This window comes from Thalassophryne amazonica, chromosome 5 (assembly GCF_902500255.1).
Source record: "Thalassophryne amazonica chromosome 5, fThaAma1.1, whole genome shotgun sequence".
NCBI classification, from domain to species: Eukaryota; Metazoa; Chordata; class Actinopteri; order Batrachoidiformes; family Batrachoididae; genus Thalassophryne; species Thalassophryne amazonica.
The window spans coordinates 114786990-114812708 of NC_047107.1; the positions used below are offsets into that span (position 1 = coordinate 114786990).

The window sequence follows — 25719 nt, forward strand, 5'->3', positions numbered from 1 at the left end:
AAACAAATTTAATTTCGCAGCAGCCACAGCTGCTAAACAGGAAGCAATGAGGTTAAGATAAAGTTACAAGTAATACTTACGGCAAATGTCACAAATACATTTTTATCAGGAATTTGTGTTCAAATATTGAATTGGGGTAGTCGCATCTATCACATGGTCAGACATCAAATCAATTGGAGGTCACTGCAGGAAAAGTACTTTTGAGGAAAAGAAAAGAATTTCTTCAAAGAAAATCCTTTAGGATGTCACTTGAGTAAAAAGTACAAATATATCTCAGAACAGATGTAAACATTATGACTGATGCTGTGACTTGGTTGAGTGGATAAATATCTCAGAGACTAAACTGGATGTGAAGGTGGTGTAAACCTCTAGATATCTTCTACATGGATGGCGAAGACCCTTCATCAGCTTATAACATGACCAGCATGAAGTATCAAAAGTCCTTTTCTCACGTTAAATGTACTTAGAGATTGAATTTAGAAGCACATTTAAATTCTGTTCATGCATCAGAAAAGCAGCAGTAATTTAGGTGGGCTGCCATTTGTCTTTTACTGAGGAGTGGCTTCCGTCTGGCCACTCTACCATACAGGCCTGATTGGTGGATTGCTGCAGAGATGGTTGTCCTTCTGGAAGGTTCTCCTCTCTCCACAGAGGAATGCTGGAGCTCTGACAGAGTGATCATTGGATTCTTGGTCACGTGTCTGACTAAGGCCCTTCTGCCGTGATTGCTCAGTTTAGATGGGTGACCAGCTGTAGGAAGAATCCTGGTGGATGTGAAGTTCTTCTATTTGCAGATGATGGAGGCCACTGTGCTCATTGGGACCTTCAAAGCAGCAGAAATGTTTCTGTGCCCCTCCCAAGAATTTGTGCCTCGAGACATTCCTGTCTCAGAGGTCTACAGACAATTCCTTTGATGTCAGTGCTCTGATATGCACTGTCAACTGTGGGGCCTTACATGTAGACAGGTGTGTGTCTTTCCAAATCTCGTCCAATCAACTGAATTTACTGCAGGTGGACTCCAGTTAAGCTGTAGAAACATCTTAAGAATGATCAGTGGAAACAGGATACACCTGAGCTCCACTTTGAGCTTCATGGCAAAGGCTGTGAATACTTATCGACGTGTTTTTCACATTGTCATTATGGGGTATTGTGTGTAGAAGTTTGAGGGAAAAAAAAATCATCCATTTTGGAATAAGGCTGTAACATAAAATATGGAAAAAGTGAAGCACTGTGAATACTTTCTGGATTTTATTTGTCTTCCACACTGAAACGTGCTCAGCTGCTGGCATAAAATCTAAATTCAGTGCAATATTTCAAGCAATAAATATAATGCAGATTTTTTTCTCTTTTTTAGCTTTTCTGAACGTTTAAAAAATGACATAATTACATAAATTGCATATATATATATGTGTGTGTGTGTATATATATATATATATATATATATATATATATATATAAAGACATCAACAACAGATAATCAGCACTATAAGTTGTAGAGGAAAAAAATATTCAACAACATAAATTAACATTTAATTTCTTGACTGGAATGTAGGAGGCCGTCATTCACTTGAACACATGCTACACTGTAGACTCGTCATTGTTGTTGCTTTAAAGAAAATGGTTTAAATTACTGTTTGAATCCTGCAAAAATGTTTGTTAACCATCTGCAGCTCACAGGTTGACAGATCACCTCAAGGACCATCCTGATTGACACACGTTTCCATCCATCGTGGTGTCAGGATGTGACTTATCGTCAGATTGCAACAACACAGAGTGAAACTCTGAACATGACCGCGGTGGTTCCGCTGAGTGTGCCAACACAGGAAGCAGAATGACTGTGCTGGTAAAGAACACATCGCTCACGAACGCACCACACATCCACTCCTTCACCCTGCGGCAACCATGAACAAACGAAAACCCAGTAAGTTCTCTCTTATTTTTATTGAAGCGAGTAACTGAATTAAAGTTTGGTTTAATGTCAAGGTAGAAATGACCAACAAAGTTTAGTTTGCCATACACGGATAACTACTCCTGGTCTATCAACAGTAATGGTCATTTGGTTTGATATCCCCATTTGTTTACCTGCAGAACTCTAATTATACCAGTTTTTACCAAAATATCTGTCATTTCCATGATGTCTAATTTTGATGGACTCCCAGAAATATTATTTATTTACTCGGTAACCACTAAATGGACTAATTTCCCTATCAAGGCCTACTGTATAACAATCTAACTCCCAGGATCATTGACCAGTAGAAGAAATGACTTTAAATCAGGCATTCAAAAAATAAAATGTTTTATTTGTCAAAAATGTCCTCTTCAGAAATAGCGAGTACATTTCAAACTCAAGCGTCAGTGTTATGTGAATAATATTTTTTTGTTTGAAAGGTAATCACGATTTGTGATGCCACAAAAGGATGTTTACCTAACTCACTCAAATGTCTTTAATATTGGGGTGTAACTCTCCGTCTGTCAAAAAATTGTCCTCCCCGGAAATGCTGGTAGTCCATCACTGTTTGAGAATGCAGAAACACAATAACAGTTGTACACTACATACTTACCATCAGCTGTTTATTAGTAGATAGTATATATGGGTAGATTGCACTAATCTTAGTCTGTATAATTTACACAACAATTATTTTAGTCAAAGGAAGTCCTCTCCGGAAAGGTTGTACTTGTTAGAGGTGGGCGATACTGGGAATTTTGGTATTGATCCGATACCAAGTAATTACAAGCCCAGTATCGCTGATATTGATACCGATACTGATACCAATACTTTTTCATATTTACGCTTCATAGATCAAAAGGATCCAAAAGACCTAGGACAGAATTTCGCCGAACATTGTACATGACAACAAAATACTTTATAATCACAATCAACATTTTTGTTTAAAAAATATCACTCAACACAACTTAAAACAAAATCTCCTGAGGTAGAGGGCTGACAAACCACAATACATGGGTGCGCTGCTCCGTGTTATGTGACACAGCGCAGCGCTGCTCTTACAGCCAGAGAGTAGACTTTGATGAATCTGCATGCGCAGCAGTCAGTGTGTGCGGGAGAGAAAAAAAGCTTGAGTATCGATCTTTTTACACGAGGATCGTTCAATATCAATACCAGCGTTGGTATCAATATTATAGATATTAGGATCGATCCGCCCACCTCTAGTACTTGTTATTTTCAATCTTGAGAGAAATTTATATGCAAACACCTGACAGTCTGAAACTTTGGGCATTTAAGTGTCCCAGTCAGCAGTTAGATATGGATGAATAACTTGACCAAAGTAACCACTTTGATATTTTTGGTGCCAGTGACACATATTTGTGTACCCTGACTGTGAAACAGCCCATAAAGCCATTAATATATGTATCTGTACGTCACAGAAAATAAATGGATGTTTGGTCTTTAGATCAAAAATTTTTCTTTTTGTTTATAGCTGATATGAAGTTACTTTAACCACATAGAATTGTGTCAAATATAATGCTGTGATTCTATTTGTACTGGATTCATTGTAATACTGATTTCTCATCTAGGATCTTCCATTGGATTGTTTTTATTGCAGATGTTTGATGTGCTTTGTTTTTTATTTGCTCTCACTAAAAGGCCGCTCTGTGCTGTGACGATAACATAACGTGATTGATGCAGTGAAAACAGGCTGATGCAACTTTATTTGTGTAATTCTGTAAAAGGTCCAGTATCAGCTCTTTGTCCTCTGTTCCACTTACAAATAGCTTTTTGGACCATTGTAGAAGCAACATAGATGCGCCTTTGTCTGGTTTCAGCAGGGTGTAGAGTTTAGAGCGACGAAATGACAGTGACTGTCTGCTGAAAGGACAACTGCTAACTGTTGGTCTGCACTTGAGTGTTTCACTATTCAAAGTGGAATTTCTTCCATTCTGCATCTCAGCCTGGCTAAAGTCCTTTACGTTCACCTGCACCTCAAAGCTAAACTGAAGTGTACATTGCTTTAATCTTAAAAAAAAAAAAATCCTGGATGAATTTTTGATGATAGATGCAGCATATCAACTGGATATAAATTTACACAGCTCTGCAATGTTTATAATGTTTCAGTAACAATTCAGTGCAAGCCTCTGTGATTTTTAAATGCAGAATTCTGTGAGAACATGTCCATTGTTTCATGCATAACACACACACACACACACAAAATGCAAAATAAAATGTACAAAAATCATCAAACATCACACTGGTGCTGGATATTAAAAAATAAATGAATAAATAATAAGTGATTAGTCCATCATTTGAATTGACCTGACTGAAGGTTGTAAATTTGGAAGATTATTTAATGGAAATTCACATGATTTCTGTTTATTTCCATCTCTGAAGCATTTTCTAATTTGCGTTGTAAATACACATTATACACCGTAATGAGGAAGACTTTTTTGTTTTTTATAAATTTTTGTTTCCTTTCATACAAATGAAGATACATCATTTCACAGGTATTTGTCTATTTGGTTGACTGTTAGCAGGATAATGTGAAAAGTGATTAAAGGATTTAAATGAAATTTGGTGAGCAGATAGACAGTAATCCAAGAAATAATTGATTAATTTCTTGGAGGCGATCTGGAATATATTCTGGAATTAAGATCCAGAAAAATCTGGAGCACATGCATCATTTAACTGAAAAAAAAAAAAAAAAGACTGGAGGTTGATTAAATTTGGTGAAGAGATGGCTAGGATTTTATCTTGAACTTGACCTGGTACCTATTTTGGATCCAAGATCCAGAAGATGTTTTAAGATGTTTACATACATATGTTTGTTTACAACAAACATATAGCCTTGGTGGAGGGCCCATATTGAGTGCCTTCTACAACCCCAGAAGGAAAGGTGATGTAACACAGTGGCAAACATACTGTTTCAGCTTTTTTGAAACGTGTTGCAGGCATCCATTTCAAAATGAGCAAATACCCCTGGCAAAAATTATGGAATCACCAGCCTCAGAGGATGTTCATTCAGTTGTTTAATTTTGTAGAAAAAAATCAGATCACAGACATGACACAAAACTAAAGTCATTTCAAATGGCAACTTTCTGGCTTTAAGAAACACTATAAGAAATCAAGAAAACAAATTGTGACCAAGCAGAGGGAAAAAAATATGGAATCACTCAATTCTGAGGAATAAATTATGGAATCACCCTGTAAATTTTCATTCCCAAAACTAACACCTACATCAAATCAGATCTTCTTGTTAGTCTGCATCTAAAAAGGAGTCATCACACCTTGGAGAGCTGTTGCACCAAGTGGACTGACATGAATCATGGCTCCAACACGAGAGATGTCAATTGAAACAAAGGAGAGGATTATCAAACTCTTAAAAGAGGGTAAATCATCACGCAATGTTGCAAAAGATGTTGGTTGTTCACAGTCAGCTGTGTCTAAACTCTGGACCAAATACAAACAACATGGGAAGGTTGTTAAAGGCAAACATACTGGTAGACCAAGGAAGACATCAAAGCGTCAAGACAGAAAACTTAAAGCAATATGTCTCAAAAATCGAAAATGCACAACAAAACAAATGAGGACCGAATCTGTGACCGAACTGTAAGAAACCACCTAAAGGAAATGGGATTTACATACAGAAAAGCTAAACGAAAGCCATCATTAACACCTAAACAGAAAAAAACAAGGTTACAATGGGCTAAGGAAAAGCAATCGTGGACTGTGAATGACTGGATGAAAATCATATTCAGTGATGAATCTCGAATCTGCATTGGGCAAGGTGATGATGCTGGAACTTTTGTTTGGTGCCGTTCCAATGAGATTTATAAAGATGACTGCCTGAAGAGAACATGTAAATTTCCACAGTCACTGATGATATGGGGCTGCATGTCAGGTAAAGGCACTGGGGAGATGGCTGTCATTACATCATCAATAAATGCACAAGTTTACGTTGATATTTTGGACACTTTTTTTATCCCATCAATTGAAAAGATGTTTGGGGATGATGAAATCATTTTTCAAGATGATAATGCATCTTGCCATAGAACAAAAACTGTGAAAACATTCCTTGCAAAAAGACACATAGGGTCAATGTCATCGCCTGCAAATAGTCCGGATCTTAATCCAATTGAAAATCTTTGGTGGAAGTTGAAGAAAATGGTCCATGACAAGGCTCCAACCTGCAAAGCTGATCTGGCAACAGCAATCAGAGAAAATTGGAGCCAGATTGATGAAGAGTACTGTTTTTCACTCATTAAGTCCATGCCTCAGAGACTGCAAGCTGTTATAAAAGCCAGAGGTGGTGCAACAAAATACTAGTGATGTGTTGGAGCATTCTTTTGTTTTTCATGATTCCATAATTTTTTCCTCAGAATTGAGTGAGTCCATATTTTTTTCCCTCTGCTTGGTCTAAAAAAGTAACCGTTACTGACTGCCACAATTTTTTTTCCTGATTTCTTATAGTGTTTCTTAAAGCCAGAAAGTTGCCATTTGAAATGACTTTAGTTTTGTGTCATGTCTGTGATCTGCTTTTTTCTACAAAATTAAACAACTGAATGAACATCCTCTGAGGCCGGTGATTCCATAATTTTGCCAGGGGTATATGCACAAAAACAATGAAGTTTATCAGTATGAACATTAAATATCTTGTCTCTGTGTTGTATTCAATTGAATATAGGTTGAAGAGGATTTGCAAATCATTGTATTCTGTTTTAGGCAGCACGGTGGATTAGTGGTTAGCACTGTTGCCTCACAGCGAGAAGGCCATGGGTTCAGTTCCCATGGACTTTCTGTGTGGAGTTTGCATGTTCTCCCCGTGTTTGCGTGGGTTTCCTCTTGGTGTTCCGGTTTCCTCCCACATCCAAAGACATGCGGGTTAGGTGGATTGGTATCTTTAAATTGTCCGTAGGTGTGTGCGTGGGTGTGTCTGTGTTTGTTTGTCTGTTTGTAGCCCTGCGACAGACAGACGTCCTGTCCTGGGTGTACCCCGCCTCGCGCTCTATGGCTGCTGGGATAGGCTCCAGCCCCCCGCAACCCTTAATTGGACTAAGCGGTAGAAGATGAATGAATGAATGAATGTATTCTGTTTTTATTTACATTTCACACAATGTCCCAACTTCATTGGAATTGGGGTTGTGGCATAAATCACTCTTATTAGAGTTGAGCAACCTGATTTAACCTGATTTAAGATAGAGCTTATTTAACATTACAATAGAATAACTCTGGAGTTGTATCTGATGTAGTCCTGACAGAGTTCATTTTCTTCTGCAAAATTTCTTGTGTCGACATCACATTAATCAAACAGCTCAGCAGACTGCTGTCCAGTTACTTTTGGTTTCTGAATAATGGAGAAACATGCAAAAAAAAAAAAAACTACCATAAACCCTACAGTGTTGAACAAATTTAGTTGCATTTCTCCTCAAATTAACAATCTGCACTATGTGAGAGCCCTATAGAGTCCCTGAGGTTCATAAATTGTGACGATGTGAATTTGTGAGCGGTTGTTTGTATGTGGCCGACTCTTCTATCAAGATCACTCATGAAAATTCAGTAAGGTATATCTTCTATTATACATTCCAAATCTAAGGTGGAACTCTATTAGTGTATACTAAGGTACTCTTAAATATGAAAAAAAATGATTTGATATCCACATGAAATCTCATATACAAACTGTTATGGTGTCAGGGGAAAGTTAAAAAGGAAAATGGGGGTCAAAATCATTGTTTAGTCATTCTGATGTGGATGGTTTATTGACACTGTCCCTCCAGATGGTCCCACGTTATTCTGGGTGAGGAAGTGGGTGGAGGAAAAAATTTAAAAAATCCCCACACAACTAAAAATGTGTTAATGTCCACACATATCAACATAAAACAAAAGTCATGAGTAAATCTTCTCCAAAATAGCAGAAAAACTACTGACTCATGACTAAGTAATGGTGAAATCAGCACATCCCAGCCCTTCCCTCTCTTTTTAAAAGTGACTTGTCTATATTTGAACATGTTAATAAATGTTTAATAGTTCCCTCAGGGCAGAAACATACTTGAAAAACTGCTGAAAAGGTTTTTTTTTAGTTTGTAAGTTTTATCAGACAGTCTTATGCTACCATTTCACATATGACCTCAACGCAGAGAAAACATTCTTGTTTCTCAAAAGACAAGCTCAAAACTAAAGTATTGGCAGCTGCTGGTGCCAGAGGTGATTTTAAAATTCTTACATTACATAACAAAAATCATCCTCTGTGTGTGTGTGTGTGTGTGTGTGTGTGTGTGTGTGTGTGTGTGTGTGTGTGTGTGTGTGTGTGTGTGTGTGTGTGTGTGTGTGTGTGTGTGTGTGTGTGTGTGTGTGAGAGAGAGAGAGAGAGCTGGGCAGGACAAAAACCCCAGAACACCAACAGTTTCTGCTAGCTAACCTCGGTTCGGATGTTTATTAAATAATATTTTTGAGGGCTGAGCGATTGTTTTCATAACAGCTTTGTTTTGAAATGGCCATTAAAAATTAGGACCTGCTTATAGCTTCAGTAATTTTGGATTAAATTGGCATCTTCAAGCTACCAATAACTGTTTCAAATGCTAATACTATTAGCCACGAGGTTAGCTTAGCTAAGGTGCTTAGCAGGCAGGCTAACCTTGAATCAGGGGCCTCGTGTACAAAGACAGAAGAACCAAACTCTTCCCTGTCCACACCCCTATTTAAATATGCAAATGTATTTAAATAGGCTCTGGGCCCTGGGGATTCCCCTCTCTGTTCAGAATGATTACGATAAGAAAAGGAATTTAACCGAGTGTGAGCTACAGATGAAGTGGAGTAAATTATGTAAATGTAGTGGAGACACGCAGGGATATTTTATTTGGTATCTTGTCAAATGGAATAAACATGAAGCGGAAGCAGCGCACATGCACTGAAGTTAAAGAGACTGAGGTGCGGCTGACAGTGTGTGACATCACACCTATACACGTGTTTACTGACAAATACTGATCACAGGTAGACAATCGGGGGCTTGTTAAGAAGCTCTAGTTTCACCACCAAGAAACAAAAATAAGAATAACAAGAAGCATATCTGAATGTGCATATGCCCAAACGTGCCCATGCTGGTTTCATTTGGAACAGTTACGCGAATAAACTATTTACTCATCGCGCACATGCCAGACGAACAAAATGCGGAGTGACATGGGGGTTTGGGGTGGGGGTTTATGGTTAGGGTTAGGCTTAGAAATAGTAAAAAATAAATAAATAAATAAAAAACAGCATTGATGGGTGAGCTAATATAATTAATAACTGGAATCATTTTGACTGTGTTGAATGCTTGGCCTCCAAAGTAAAGGTCAAACAAGGTTGATGTCCAATGAATTCTATGACATGTGACATATGTTACCCTGTAATATGATAACTAATCATGACAGATGGTGCAAAGTATTTCTTTTTAAAACCCTATTAACTCAACCAATAATTTGCATCACGTTTGACCAAAACTGGAACAACTTTATCTTTTGACCGATATACAAACTGAAATTGACCATTGCCATCATTTTTGCTGTTTCTACCCTTTAACTCCACAACATTTAGTCAAGAATAGTTTAACTAGACTTTTTTAATTGTTATGATCAGACAAATATATGATTGGAACATTTTAAAATTTGACCGCTGTGTAATTATTAATTAATTAATTATTGACTTCTGTAGGTCATGAGAAGTCAGCTCTAAGATACCTCCATATCTGATAATAAGTATTAGTTCATTCAGAATATGTGTACCAAATTTAGTGCTTTAGTCACAAAATGAACAATTGTTACGGAAATTTTAGCTAAACTGCACCACTATGTCTATGTTAATTATAAGATAAAGAGATCAAGTGAGTGTTTAATCTGAATCTAAAATTACTCCACAGAATCAGATGGTTTTATCTCAATGGCCAGACTATTCCACAGAAAAAGGTGTACGATAAAGAATAGCTCTGTGACCTGCCGATGTCTTCTTTACGTCTGGAACACAGACAGTAATCCTGCATCATGAAAACACTGAGCACAGGCCCGTATTTAAGGTTTAATTACATCTGCCAGATAGGAAGGCACTAATCCATGCAGGATTTTGTATGTTAATACCCTTAAAATCTGACTTCACATGAACAGGAAGCCGATGAAGGGAGGCCAAAGCTGGGGCAATATGTTCAATTTAATGCAAAAATAATAATTACTGGGAAGATCAACAAAAAGAGTTCCACTGCATGATTGGAAAAGGCATCTCAAGATGCAGAATATTTATAATACATGTATATTTGCACATTTATTGTTTTAAAAATGATTTGAGGTGGTTGAAAGTGTTTTTTGTAATATTTGGCACTGGTTCTATGCACCCATGTTCTGTGAATAGAACTGATTTTAAGGGCAGATAAGCTCTTTCTTTTGCCCCTGTTTAACATGAGTGAACTATTTTCACCTTTCATAGGTTTCAAATGGTTCGGGAGCCTCACCAATGTCTCCTTTCGCCACCAATCAGAGAAGAACAACACCAAGGCAGTCGCGGACCAGGATGATGAGCTCTACAACTGTGCCACAACAGCACAGCCGTCCCTGGATGACATGGAGGCGTGTCGACGCGGCCCCAGCTACGCCTGCTCGAGCGATATGTACACTCATGTGGGCACTGTGCCCCGCAGAGGCAAACAGAAGAAGGGCTTCAGGACGCTGAAAGGCAAGAAGAACAAGGAGGAGGAGGAAGAGGAGGAGGGGAGAAATGGAAGGCTGAGCCAGTGTCAGACGGGGGAACATGTCCGGAACTCCCCTCTGCTCAGTGCCCTCTCCAGTCTGCACCGGCCTGGATGTGTGTCTGTACAGGCCCGGCCACTGCCAGACACCCCCATGGAGGCCCGCTATTCACCGTTACCTTCAGTAGTCACTGTTGGTGACCAAGAGACACCACTAACCTGCAAGGATGCTTTAGAGACCGATAGAACTTTAGAAGAGGTCTCCAACAATAACAGTACACTAAAGGCGACTTCAACACAGGAACTATATGTTCCCATGGACCCGATAAGTGAAACATCCCTTCATGGTATTGACAGACAACCAGAGAGGCCGAGAGACATTACAAGTACACAGAAAAATGGCAAGTCTGTGAACGGCTTCCAGGAGGAGAAAGGATTTAACAGGTGAGAAACACATACCTGGTTCAAGAAGTTGTGGTGACATTCAAATATCACATTCAGCTGGTTTGCAAACTTCAATCCAGAAACAAGTAAAATGGTTTTTAAGGACATGTGAGTCCAATATATTAAATATATTCCATTTTTTTCCGACCATTCCTAGGTGTCATTGGGCTTAGCTAATTCTGGTATTCAATGAAAATCAGTTTACTGATACTTGACGTTTCTTGGGAAGAGACATGATTTGAATTGTGGAGGTCAAAACAGCAGTTTTGGGGGTGACAAATACTAATGATTCCTTCTCACCTATATTTGTAAATATTATACAAATAATCAATCAATCAACTTTTTTTTTATATAGCGCCAAATCACAACAAACAGTTGCCCCAAGGCGCTTTATATTGTAAGGCAAGGCCATACAATAATTATGAAAAACCCCAACGGTCAAAACGACCCCCTGTGAGCAAGCACCTGGCCACAGTGGGAAGGAAACCCCCCCCCCTAACAGGAAGAAACCTCCATGAAATAATGAATGTTTATGAGATCAATGGTACGAATATTTAATTCAGTGAAAGATGGAACGTACCATTCAGTGAGCCTCGTTGAACAGTATGTTCCATCTTTTACTGAATTAAATATCTGTTGGATTGAACGAATGGAAAAAGATTAATTATTTGTTTCATATAATGGCAAAAATAGATCCTTGTCATTTGAAAAAGGACTTACATTTTGGTGTTTGTCACTGGTGCTTAAGCTAATATAGGTATAATTAATTGATAGATGTAAGTTCTTTCTGTTTTTTCCCTTTTTGCTCGGGGTGGCTACGTTGGATTTGCATGTTGCTTTAACACAACTCTTCTCAAAGAGTGGTCCGCAGACCACTGGTGCTCTGTGACTGACCTCTAGTGGTTTGTGAGTATATTGATAAAATATCACATTTTAAATTAACACTGGGACATTGACATGTGGGGAACCACAGGTTCTAGATGTGGTCATTTGTACTATATACGGAGGACAGCTGACTATTGGGGAAAATCTGTTTAGTTATGCTACATTTTTAAGTATTGACATGGAAAAATGTTTTGGCTTTGATGAAAGTCTTTATTGAAGGTTTAATCTGCAGGGTTGGGAGGGTTACTTTAAAAATGTATTCTGATACAGTTACTAGTTACCTGTTGAAAAATGTAATCAGTAACGTAATCCAAGTACCATAATATTAAAGTAATGTAATTTGATTACTTTCAATTACTTCTGGATTACTCCAATATCAAATATGCTAATACAGACAAAAGAAACTAAATAGAAATAGTCTTGACTACATAGTACAGTTTATTAAGCAAAAATAAAACTGTTTCTTTTATATGGCATGCTCTGTTTTACTTCACATTATGAATTAAGAACAGCACAATATTGTTTTAAACACACCCAGTGTTCACCTGCTAAATTTTCAACAAAAAATGCCAAACAAACGAAGGATAATGAAAACTCAGGTGGTGGGCACATGAATTTGTAATTAAAAGAGGCTTACAGAACAATATATAAATCCAAAAAAAAAAGTCTACTACTTGTTCAGTAAATTCACACCATGTTTAACATATCAGTCCACTTATTGAATTTTCAAAATAAGAACAAAAGCATAATGAAAACCATTAAGTAAATCCTGTCAGTAAGTAGGCGTGGTCACCATTTCAATTCCGGGCAAGTTAGTGATTTGCGTGCGTAGAAGTTCAAGAAACAAGTGGAATATGCCGGAAAGCTGCGCATGTTGGCAAAGCCACAAACGGAGGAACAAGGGAGACAATATTTCCTTCCATAAGGAAGTGGTTTTGGTTCTTCTTGTCACTTTGTCCGTGATATTTGGATGATAAACAGCTGTATGTTTCCTGCCGTACCCGTGTCGCCCGATGACAGGGACCATTAACTCTTCACTTATGTCTAGTTGATATTTTCCACTGCTAGACCAATGTCTAGTTAAAATACTTGTCATTAGTGATTAAAATTGTTCGACACGACTGGAGATTTTTTTTAATTTGCACCTTAAAATAATGAGATTATAATGACCCGCGCTGTGCCACACATAGAGACGTGTACCCACACCACTGACTTCATGAATGAAACTCGGTCAATAAAGGATAATTGTGTAAAAATATAATATGTATATAAATGTATTGTAATGGTTGTAGGAGCTGCGCTGCGCTGAACGTCAGCTGCAGCAGGACGCCTCAGCTCAGCAGCTTGAACAGCGCAGATCTGTGTCACTTTCAACACTAATATTTGGGAATGTGTGTGTGTGTCCGAGTAGGTTTAATACTTTCCTGACATAATTTAATGTCATTTAATTTTACTGGCTCAATATCCAGGTCAAAATGGCATTTTAACACGTATTTTGCGAGCATTTTTCTGAGTGTGTTAAGTTGTGAATCTCCATTGAAAATGCATTAACATCAAGGAACTTCATCAATATTTTGCCCGGTGAGGAGACGTCATGTCGCTGTCCATGAAGGGAGAAAAAAAAAATGATACGAGGTCTGTGAGAAAACTATCTGACCTTTTTATTCTTTTCAAAAACGATATGGATTTGAATCATGTGCGCTTGCATCAGACAAGCTTGAACCTTCATGCGCATGCGTAAGTTTTTTCACACCTGTCGGTTGCGTCATTCGCCTGTGGGCAGGCTTTGAGTGAGCACTGGTCCACCCCCCTCGTCGGATTTTTATTTTCAGTGAAATGGCTGAGAGGCTGCCACTTTGCTCCATGAATTTTTTTTTCAGAAACTGTTAGCGACAGCCAGTTGGAAACCATTCGAAAGATTCAGATGGATTTCGGTGAAGATTCTGTCGGTATCACATGGATTGACCATTAAAACTGGATTAAAAACAGCCCACGGCGGCGGAGGGCGCACCATGCCCCGAGCGGCCATCGACAGGCTGGAACGAGCAGATCACTTCCAAATTTAAGGCTCTGTTGATGCAGGACGTCGTGTGACTAGCAGAGAAGTTTCAGAAGAGGTCGGGATCAGCACTTTATCGGCAAATTCCACTGTTAAAGGAGATTTTGTAATGAAAGACATGCGGAGGATTTCGCGCGTCGGCACGGAGCCGCTCATGGCGTGCAACAAAAAAAAAACACCTCCGTGTTGGAAACCATTCAGAAGATTCAGACAGCTTTTGATGGCTTTTCAGTCGAGTGAGTATCCGAGAAATTGTTTAACAGCTGGGCATGTTCCAACTTGTCCTGTGAGACTTCCAACACGGAGGTGTTGTTTGTCCAGCGGCTGTGAGCGGCTGCGTCCCAACGCGCGAATCCGTCCGCACGTCTTTCATTACAAAATCTCCTTTAACAGTGGAATGTGCCGATAAAGTGCTGATCCCGACCTCTTCTGAAACTTCTCTGCTAGTCACACGACCTCCTGCATCAACAGAGCCAGAGCTGGCCCAAGGCTTACGCCAACTATGCGGTCGCTTAGGGCCTCCACGCCACCAGGGGGCCCCGAGAGCACCGAGACGTTGTGATAAAAAAGTAAATATATACATGAAATTAAAATAATATTTAATAATTTAAACGAAATTGTATTACACCCAAAAAAAAAAAAAATTCATTTTGACAAAATACCAATACTAGGTTAATTGATGCCTCCTGTTGGCTGCTGCCACCGTTGGGAAAATTTAGATGCACCGCTTGGGTCGATGACTAATCGTAAGGAATGAAGTGAGTGCAAGTCAGGTCTCAGAAAAGAAATTATCCCTCTGGAGCAGAGAAAAGAAAAAAGAAGAAGTTGGAAGACGAGAAAAAAAAAACAAGACAAAGGTAGGTTTGCATGTCCAATATTACAATTTTTGTTGTCATTATTTGCGAAATGCTCCGTTCGTTTAAAGTGCTTTAGTGTCTTAAAGTCAGATGCAATTGCTCTAAGACTGCAAGGGAAGCTCAGCTTCCCCTAAAATGTCAAAAAATAAGTGATTAAATATATACTGTTGTGTGTACATGTCACTGACTAAATATGTGCTACAACGCGCTCAACTTTTGTTTAGAATCAGCTTCTTATCAATCAATCAATCAATTTTATTTATATAGCGCCAAATCACAACAAACAGTTGCCCTAAGGCGCTTTATATTGTAAGGCAAGGCCATACAATAATTACGTAAAAACCCTAATGGTCAAAACGACCCCCTGTGAGCAAGCACTTGGCGACAGTGGGAAGGAAAAACTCCCTTTTAACAGGAAGAAACCTCCAGCAGAACCAGGCTCAGGGAGGGGCAGTCTTATCAGTGGTAACGACGTGGCTTTTCTCTCACTCAAACCAGCAGCTTCACAGTGCTTTAAACAGTGTGGACGCTGATCACAGACTTCAATAGCGACACAAAGAGTGCAGCGAAACGAGACGAGTCATTGGATAAATGCTGCGCTTTGTCCCGCCCTTTGTCCGCTCGGCGTGTCTGCGGGTCTATGGGGCAGTGGGCTGGCCCGGAAGCTCAGCTTCTGCATGATGATTGGATGATCTGACTGAGGCTGAATCCCTTTTTGATTGACAGCGAAATGAGCGAATCAACGATCTTTTGGTGTAAATATCCGTGGGAGCATTTTCATTCTGTTCTGAGTTGAACCGGAGACTTTCCTAATCCTCTTAGCGGGATTTTCTTTGTTAAAAACGACTATCGACAAATCGAGCTTCTATTTCTGTTTTTGTTTTGTTTTTTTGTAGCTGCTTGTGTTTGGAGACTGACTTCTATCGCAGTTTCTGTCCCTACCGAGCAGCGGGTGCTGCTGAGCTCCTCCACCGTCACAAAGCACTCACAGGCGCGCCAGTCCCAGCTAGTGAGCTAGCTAGGTAGCAAGCTGCACATAATGGCAGACAATTTGAATGTTGTGGACCGGATTTTGGCGAAGCCATTTGATAGTCTTCCTTACGAAGAAAAACTTAGAGTTAAACAGCAGGGCAGATCAACTCCTCAGATTAATTTGGTGTAAAAGGTGGGGAAAAGTAGCTCAGCTCTCAATGGTTTGCAGGCCAAAGTTAAAGCAATAGCCCCCAGTGCAATGTGTGTGCATTGCTATGCACACACATTGCTGTTATGTTGTGGATTTCTATGTTCATTTTGGAGATTATTTAAGTATTGTATTTATTATTTAAGTATTTAATTTTGATTACAACTTTATTTTTCTGTAAGATAATGTGAATTTCATTTGATTCTATTTTGTATTTGGATATTGAACATTTTGCACACCATTGCACATCTGAAAGAAATTAAACTATTTAACGTGTATAAATGCAGTCTCCTGCCTGCTGATATTACTTTCAAATAGTTAAATTAATGAGCTATACTTATACACCACTCTGTATGTAGAAGTTAATTAAAACATATTTATGAGTTTTCTACCCCTTTAAGGTTAAAAACAAGAATGACACATGTATGATGTAAGATAATTACAAATAATGCTAATGATTGTGGGTACATTACACACATAACAGTGTAGCCTATGGAATAATGAGGCATCTGGTGCTGAGGTGATGGTAGGGGGCCCCCAAATGAAATTCTGCTTAAGGCCCCATAAAGGCTTGGGCCGGCCCTGAACAGAGCCTTAAAGTTGGAAGTGATCTGCTCGTTCCAGCCTGTCGATGGCCGCTCGGGGCGCAGTGCGCCCTCCGCCGCCGTGGGCCGTTTTTAATCCAGTTTTAATGGTCCTTAATCCGTGTGATACCGACAGAATCTTCACTGAAATCCATCAGAATCTTTTGAATGGTTTCCAACTGGCTGTCTCTAACAGTTTCTGAAAAAAAATTCATGGAGCAAAGCGGCAGCCTCTCAGCCATTTCACTGAAAATAAAAATCCGACGAGGGGGGTGGACCAGTGCTCACTCAAAGCCTGCCCACAGGCGAATGACACAACCGACAGGCGTGAAAAATCTCACGCATGCGCACGAACGTTCAAGCTTGTCTGATGCAAGCGCACATGATTCAAATCCATATAGTTTTTGAAAAAAATAAAAAGGTCGGATACTTTTCTAACAGACCTCGTATACAGATAATATCATAAAATGCATTAAAATTGTAATCCTGCGAGGTAATCCCCATTTTTACTAAATATGTTGTGTGGGCCGCTGAAGAGGAGGTACTGCTGGCCCACCACCCCCAGAGGGCGCCCTGCCTGGAGTGCGGGCTCCAGGCACCAGAGGGCGCTGCCGCATCATGGGAGTAGCCTGGGTGACAGCTGTCACCCATCACCAGACACAGCTGTTCCACTCAGCACAGAGGTATATCAGGAGGACGGCGTCTCCACCTCAGTGCCGAGATATCGCCTAAGACTAAGGTAGTATTCTCTGCATTTATATATATTAACCAGCTAAACCTATTAAACCTTTTCAGGATTGGTGACTACAGATAGCTTCACTGTTTTGGATAAGTACTCACCTTCCTGCTGTTCTTTGACAAGAGGTGGAGGCGGCTTCTCCCCTCTCCGTTACTGGGTGCGGTCATCCACGCCTGTGTGTTGTCGCTCTCTCCTGCCAGCAGTACCGGATCCGACGAGCGGAGGCAGTGGCCACCTGGGGATTCGGGACTTGGCGGTTCCAGTATTTCCAGGGTTCGGTGGCAGAGGAGATCTGGGTGGTTCCGGTTCGACTGAGACGGACGTCTCCTACCTTCGAGCCTGCCCACACGACACCAGCGGATTCGACCCCAAATTGTGTTTGTTATATTAATTGTGCCTGTTTCACAGAAGTAAATCTTGTTATTTACCTTCTCCATTGTCCGTTCATTGCGCCCCCTGTTGTGGGTCCGTGTTCCAACACTTTCACAACAGGATATCTCGGCCAGCGTCATGGACCCCGAGGGGCGTCAACCGGCTGTTGAACGGCCAATGGAAGACCAAGGCGCGGCGGAGGCTCCGGGAGGGGTACTCGGTGAGTTGCAGCGGATCCTCACCGCTTTCACCTCTCGGATCGATTTAATGACCGAGCAGTACGTTCTCCTAAACCGCAGGGTGGAGGCTCTCGCCGCACAAGTGGAGGCGCGCCCTTCGGGCGCCGCTGCGGCTTTCCCTCCCGAGGACCCTGCGCGTGAAAGTGACGTTCCACTGGTCGTTCAACGGTCCCTTCCTCCGTCCCCAGAAGCATACATAAGCCCTCCAGAACCGTACGGAGGCTGTGTGGAGACGTGCGCGGACTTTCTGATGCAGTGTTCGCTCGTCTTCGCACAGCGTCCCGTGATGTACGCGACTGATGCTAGCAAAGTAGCTTATGTGATAAATCTGCTTCGCGGGGAGGCACGCGCTTGGGCTACAGCGCTCTGGGAGCAGCACTCGCGGCTCCTTCATACATACGATGGGTTTGTACGGGAGCTCAGAACGGTGTTTGATCATCCCAACAGAGGAGAGTCCGCTTCAACCACACTACTGTCAATAAGACAGGGGCGTCGGAGCGCAGCTGCCTATGCAGTCGCCTTCCGCATCGCGGCGGCGAGATCCGGCTGGAATAGCACTGCCCTCCGCGCTGCCTTTGTAAACGGACTGTCACTGGTCCTAAAAGAGCACCTGGTGGCTAAGGACGAACCGCGGGATTTAGATGGGCTCATCGATCTAGTCATACGACTCGACAACCGGTTAGAAGAACGCCGTCGGGAACGAGGCGAAGGGCGTGGCCAGGCACGCGTCGTCCCTCTCCCTTCCGGGTCCGATCGAGCTCCGCCCTCCCCACGCTCCTCTGTTCCTGCGCTCCGTGGGGTCACAGCTCCCCCTACTGACGAAGCTAGGGACACGAGTAGGGCAACATTTAGGGCACCAGATGCACAGAGGAGATGGACCCACGGAGCGTGTCTTGGTTGTGGTTCAATGGCGCACCATGTGAGAGACTGCCCTGAGCGGTCAAGCGCCAACCGCCCGCCCCTAGAGACTGGGCCAGGGGTGGGCCAAAACATTCGCGTGGGACACACCCACATTGCTACACGACTCCCAGTCACGATCCTGTTTGAGGATTCAACCCTGAAGGCCCCAGCACTGGTGGACACGGGCTCTGAGGGGAATCTGCTTGACAGTAGATGGGCCAGGGAGATAGGGCTCCCTCTGGTGGCTCTTACCTCGCCTGTGCAGGTTCGGGCGCTAGATGGCTCCCTACTCCCACCAATCACACATAAGACACCTCCAGTAACTCTGGTGGTGTCAGGTAACCACCGGGAGGTGATCGAGTTCTTTGTGACTCAGGCCACCTCCCGTGTGGTTTTGGGGTTTCCATGGATGCTAAAGCACAATCCCCGGATCGATTGGCCGTCCGGTGTAGTGGTTCAGTGGAGCGAAACCTGCCATCGGGAGTGTCTAGGTTCCTCGGTTCCTCCCGGCTCCCAAGCTAAGGAGGAGGTCCAAGTCCCGCCCAATCTGAAGGCGGTGCCGGCGGAGTACCATGACCTCGCTGACGTGTTCAGCAAGGATCTGGCTCTCACGCTTCCTCCCCACCGCCCGTATGATTGTGCCATTGATTTGGTTCCAGGCAGTGAGTTTCCGTCCAGTAGGCTGTACAACCTCTCACGGCCGGAGCATGAATCAATGGAGACCTACATCCGGGACTCATTAGCTGCCGGGTTGATCCGGAATTCCACCTCTCCGATGGGTGCTGGTTTCTTTTTTGTGGGTAAAAAGGATGGCGGGCTTCGTCCATGCATTGGTTATAGGGGGTTGAACGAAATCACGGTTCGCAATCGATACCCGTTGCCCCTGTTGGATTCGGTGTTCACCCCCTTGCATGGAGCCAATATCTTCACCAAACTTGATCTTAGGAATGCGTATCATTTGGTTCGGATCCGGAAGGGAGACGAATGGAAGACGGCATTTAACACCCCGTTGGGCCATTTTGAGTACCTGGTCATGCCGTTCGGTCTCACTAATGCTCCCGCGACCTTCCAAGCGTTGGTAAACGATGTCCTGCGGGACTTCCTGCACCGGTTCGTCTTCGTGTATCTGGACGATATACTCATCTTTTCCCCGGATCCTGAGACTCATGTCCGGCATGTCCGTCAGGTTCTGCAGCGGTTGTTGGAGAACCGCCTGTTTGTGAAGGGCGAGAAGTGTGAGTTCCACCGCACTTCTTTGTCCTTCCTGGGGTTTATAATCGCCTCTAACTCCGTCGCCCCGGATCCGGCCAAGGTTGCGGCGGTGAGAGATTGGCCCCAACCTACAAGCCGTAGGAAGCTGCAACAGTTCCTCGGTTTTGCTAATTTCTACAGGAGGTTCATCAAGGGCTATAGTCAGGTAGTCAGCCCCCTGACAGCCCTGACCTCTCCAAAAGTTCCCTTCACCTGGTCGGATCGGTGCGAGGTCGCGTTCAAGGAGTTGAAACGGCGCTTCTCATCTGCACCAGTTCTGGTGCAGCCCGATCCTAGCCGCCAGTTAGTGGTTGAAGTGGATGCCTCGGACTCAGGGATAGGAGCGGTGCTCTCCCAGAGCGGGAAGACCGATAAGGTCCTTCACCCGTGTACCTATTTTTCTCGCAGGTTGACCCCCGCTGAACGGAACTATGACGTCGGCAATCGGGAACTCCTTGCTGTGAAAGAGGCCCTCGAAGAGTGGAGACATCTGTTGGAGGGAACAGCCGTGCCATTCACGGTTTTCACTGACCATCGGAACCTGGAGTATATCAGGACCGCCAAGCGGCTGAACCCCAGGCAAGCCCGCTGGTCACTGTTCTTTGGCCGTTTTTACTTCCGGATTACCTACCGTCCCGGGACCAAGAATCAGAGATCGGATGCATTGTCCCGGGTGCACGAAGATGAGGTCAAAACGGAACCGTCGGATCCCCCGGATCCCATCATCCCGGAGTCCGCTATCGTGGCCGCCCTCACCTGGGACGTGGAGAAGACCGTCCGGGAGGCCCTGACCCGTGTCCCGGACCCCGGAAACGGACCAAAGAACAGACTATACGTCCCACCAGAGGCTAGGGCTGCAGTCCTGGACTTCTGTCACGGTTCTAAGCTCTCCTGTCACCCAGGGGTGCGAAGGACCGTGGCAGTCGTCCGGCAACGCTTCTGGTGGGCATCCCTGGAGGCCGACGTCCGGGACTACGTCCAGGCCTGTACCACCTGCGCCAGGGGCAAGGCCGACCACAGGAAGACCTCAGGGCAGCTACAGCCACTGCCCGTGCCTCATCGCCCCTGGTCCCACATCGGCCTGGACTTCGTCACGGGTCTCCCGCCGTCCCAGGGAAACACCGTCATCTTCACGATAGTGGACCGTTTCTCCAAGGCGGCCCACTTCGTGGCCCTCCCGAAGCTCCCAACGGCCCAGGAGACAGCGGACCTCCTGGTCCACCACGTCGTCCGTCTGCATGGCATACCATCAGACATCGTCTCCGATCGCGGTCCCCAGTTCACCTCACACGTCTGGAGGAGTTTCTGCCGGGAACTGGGGGCCACGGTCAGCCTCTCGTCTGGGTACCACCCCCAGACCAACGGGCAGGTAGAGCGGGCGAATCAAGAACTGGAGCAGACACTTCGCTGTGTGACAGCCGCGCACCCGACGGCCTGGAGTACCCACCTGGCCTGGATCGAGTACGCCCACAACAGCCAAGTGTCATCAGCCACCGGCCTCTCCCCGTTTGAGGTGTGCTTGGGGTATCAGCCCCCCTTGTTTCCGGTGGTTGAGGGAGAGGTCGGTGTGCCCTCGGTCCAGGCCCACCTACGGAAGTGCCGTCGGGTGTGGCGTGCCGCCCGCTCTGCCTTGTTGCAGGCCCGGACGAGGGCGAAGAAACATGCAGACCGGCGGCGAGCCCCGGCCCCCAAGTATCGTCCTGGGCAGGAGGTCTGGTTGTCCACCAAGGCCACTCCTCTACAGGTCGACTCACCAAAACTCCAGGAACGGTACATCGGACCGTATAAGATCCTCAAAGTCGTCAACCCCGCCGCAGTGAGGCTCCAGCTTCCGGCCTCACTGCGGATACATCCAGTTTTTCATGTTTCCCGGATCAAGCCTCTTCACACCTCACCCCTCTGCACCCCGGGTCCGGCGCCGCCTCCTGCCCGGATCATTGATGGGGCGCCGGCTTGGACTGTCCGCCGGCTCCTTGATGTCCGTCGGATGGGCCGGGGTTTTCAGTATCTGGTGGACTGGGAGGGGTACGGACCCGAGGAGCGCTCCTGGGTGAAGAAGGGCTTCATCCTGGACCCGGCCCTCCTGGCCGACTTCTACCGTCGCCATCCGGACAAGCCCGGTCGTGCGCCAGGTGGCGCCCGTTGAGGGGGGGGTCCTGTTGTGTGGGCCGCTGAAGAGGAGGTACTGCTGGCCCACCACCACCAGAGGGCGCCCTGCCTGGAGTGCGGGCTCCAGGCACCAGAGGGCGCTGCCGCATCATGGGAGTAGCCTGGGTGACAGCTGTCACCCATCACCAGACACAGCTGTTCCACTCAGCACAGAGGTATATCAGGAGGACGGCGTCTCCACCTCAGTGCCGAGATATCGCCTAAGACTAAGGTAGTATTCTCTGCATTTATATATATTAACCAGCTAAACCTATTAAACCTTTTCAGGATTGGTGACTACAGATAGCTTCACTGTTTTGGATAAGTACTCACCTTCCTGCTGTTCTTTGACAAGAGGTGGAGGCGGCTTCTCCCCTCTCCGTTACTGGGTGCGGTCATCCACGCCTGTGTGTTGTCGCTCTCTCCTGCCAGCAGTACCGGATCCGACGAGCGGAGGCAGTGGCCACCTGGGGATTCGGGACTTGGCGGTTCCAGTATTTCCAGGGTTCGGTGGCAGAGGAGATCTGGGTGGTTCCGGTTCGACTGAGACGGACGTCTCCTACCTTCGAGCCTGCCCACACGACACCAGCGGATTCGACCCCAAATTGTGTTTGTTATATTAATTGTGCCTGTTTCACAGAAGTAAATCTTGTTATTTACCTTCTCCATTGTCCGTTCATTGCGCCCCCTGTTGTGGGTCCGTGTTCCAACACTTTCACAACAAAATATACCTGTAATCTGAATACGTCCTTTTTTCTGTAACTGTAGCGGAATACAGTTACCTTTTTTTGTATCCTAATTACATAACATCGTTACATGTATTCCGTTACTGCCCAAGTCTGTTAATCTGTTTTCAGTTGTGTTCAATTTTCTAAAATGAATTTTTGTTGTCAGTAACGTTTTCTGAAGCTGCTTAACTAGGACAATATTCTACGTAAAGAAATTCCAAATAGCTAAAGTTTTATATTTGCAATGTGACAATGTTCACATTAGATCCAGTTGTTTTTTGTTTGTTTGTTTGTTTGTTTGTTTGTTTTTTTGGCTTGTGTCACACACTGTTGAGACACAATTCTGCTGTTTTGTCCGGAGTGTGAACATTTTAATTCTGGGTTTGGGGTCACATGTACACAGAAAATGTCCAGATTTGTCCTGTGTGCACTGGTGTATAGACCCCCGAAGTTTAACAAAGATTTTATTATGGATTTCTCAGACTTTGTGGCTGAAATTGTTCTTAAGTGTGACCGTTTTTTAATAGTTGGTGATTTTAACATACATGTCTGTTGTGAATCTAAGCCTCTGGTCAAGGACTTTATAAATACTATTGATTCTTTTAATCTTACACAGTGGGTCACTGGGCCCACGCATGAGAAAGGGCACTCTCTTGATCTTGTTCTGTCTTATGGCATGAATGTTTACATTGAGGATCTCTGTACAACGCAGATTTCAGACCACTTTCCTGTTTTATTTTCGGTCAAATTGCCTTGTGATCCATCTATGCCGTGCGCCCTGACGCGTATGCGGTGCATAATTAACTCTTCAACGGCAGGGACATTCTCGAGCGCATTTATTTCCCTGGTGCCGACTTTGGATTTGTCAACTAGCTCAGTTGAAGAGACTATGGAAATGTTTAATTCAACTTGCATCTCTATTTTGGATTTGCTTGCGCCTTTGAAAATCCAAAAGGTAAGTCTGCAGCTGAGCCTTGGTTAAATGACACCACTCGTGCACTGAGGCGAGAATGTAGAAGGGCTGTAAGGAGGTGGAAAAAGGATAAGCTTCGTGTGTCACTGGACATTTTAAGGGACTGTTCGTCAAATTATCAGAGAACAGTCAAATCTACGAAAGCTGATTACATGTCAAATTTAATTGTGTCAAATATTAAGAGACCCCAGGTCCTGTTTAATGTTTTAAACAAATTAGTGAATCCTGTGGAGTTAAACTGTTGTTTACTCTCAAGCATTGTGTGATAGCTTTCTTAACTTTTTTATTGATAAAATATCTGCCATCAGGGCTTCAGCCTCTGCCTCTTTTGAGGAAAATCCCTCCATGAACATAGTCTGTTCTATGGCTTTTGAGCATTTTGAGCAAATTACTCTCAGTGATCTGTCTGTTGCTGTGCAAAAGTTCCGACCCTCTAACTGTCCACTTGATTGTCTTCCTCCCAAACTGCTCAAATATGCATTTGATGTGGTTCGCTGACTTCTGGCTGTGTCCCAAATTATTTTAAGCATGCGGTTGTTCAGCCCTTGCTTAAAAAGCAAAATTTGGACTCTGAAGTCCTTGCAAATTATAGGCCAATTTCTAAGTTGCCTTTTCTGTCCAAAATATTGGAAAATTTGGTTTTTAAACAAATTCAAACTTACTTGGAGGGTAATGGCATTTTTGAAAAATTTCAATCTGGTTTTAAGTTGCGCCATAGCACTGAAACTGCACTTTTAAGAGTTTATAATGATTTAATTGTAACTGTTGATTCTGGTCATTCTACTGTTTTAATTCTCTTAGATTTAATGGCAGCGTTTGACACAGCTGACCATAAAATTCTGTTGTCACGCCTTGAAAACCATGTTGGCATTAAAGGTACTGCCTTACATTGGTTTACATCCTATTTGGAAAATCGGTCGTTTGCTTTGCACCTTGGCCCTTATTCGTCTGATGTTGCCCCACTAAAATGCGGAGTACCACAGGGTTCCATTTTGGGCCCTTTGTTGTTTTCTCTGTATATGCTGCCACTCTGGTCAGTTTTTAAAAAATATAATATTCCTTTTCACTGCTTTGCAGATGATCTGCAAATTTATCTTCCGCTGTACCTGAGCAAAGACAATTTTAAACTTTTGAATAATTGTTTGAAGGAAGTGAAGGACTGGTTGACCCATAATTGTCTTAATCTGAATGACTCTAAAACCGACATTGTGGTATTTGGGAACTCATTTGATGCCACTGCTCTGGGCTCGCTGAGTAACCACTGCCACCCGTCTGTAAGGAATCTTGGTGTTGTCTTTGACAGTTCTTTTAAATTAACTCTGTAATTAACTCTGTAATCAAGTCTAGCTTTTTTCAGCTTCGTCTCTTGGGTAAAGTTAAACCCTACTTGCCCCGGACTGACTTGGAGGGAGTGATTCATGCTTTTGTCACCTGTCGTTTGGACTACTGTAACTCCCTGTATTGTGGGCTAGATCAAATGTCCATTCACCGTCTGCAATTGGTCCAAAACGCCGCAGCGCGGTTGCTTACAGGCACCAGAAAGACCACATAACTCCTATATTGGCCTCTCTGCACTGGCTTCCAGTCAGTTACAGGATTCATTTCAAATTGTTGCTGTTGGTTTTTAAATGTTTAAATGGATTGGCTCCCTCTTACCTCTCCGAACTTCTGTCGGTTAATGCTCCAGGTTGAAATATGAGAT

General features: G+C 43.5%; 1 protein-coding gene across 1 annotated transcript in view; it reads left to right on the forward strand.

The window, feature by feature from the left end:
• Positions 1-1864: 1864 nt before the first annotated feature.
• sh2d3cb (SH2 domain containing 3Cb) overlaps positions 1865-25719 on the forward strand; it is a 106475-nt gene continuing 82620 nt past the window's right edge. The window contains exons 1-2 of the mRNA XM_034171127.1: positions 1865-1921; positions 10400-11102. Coding sequence (XP_034027018.1) covers positions 1903-1921; positions 10400-11102 — 722 coding nt within the window. The 5' untranslated portion in view covers positions 1865-1902. The remainder of the gene's footprint in view (positions 1922-10399; positions 11103-25719) is intronic.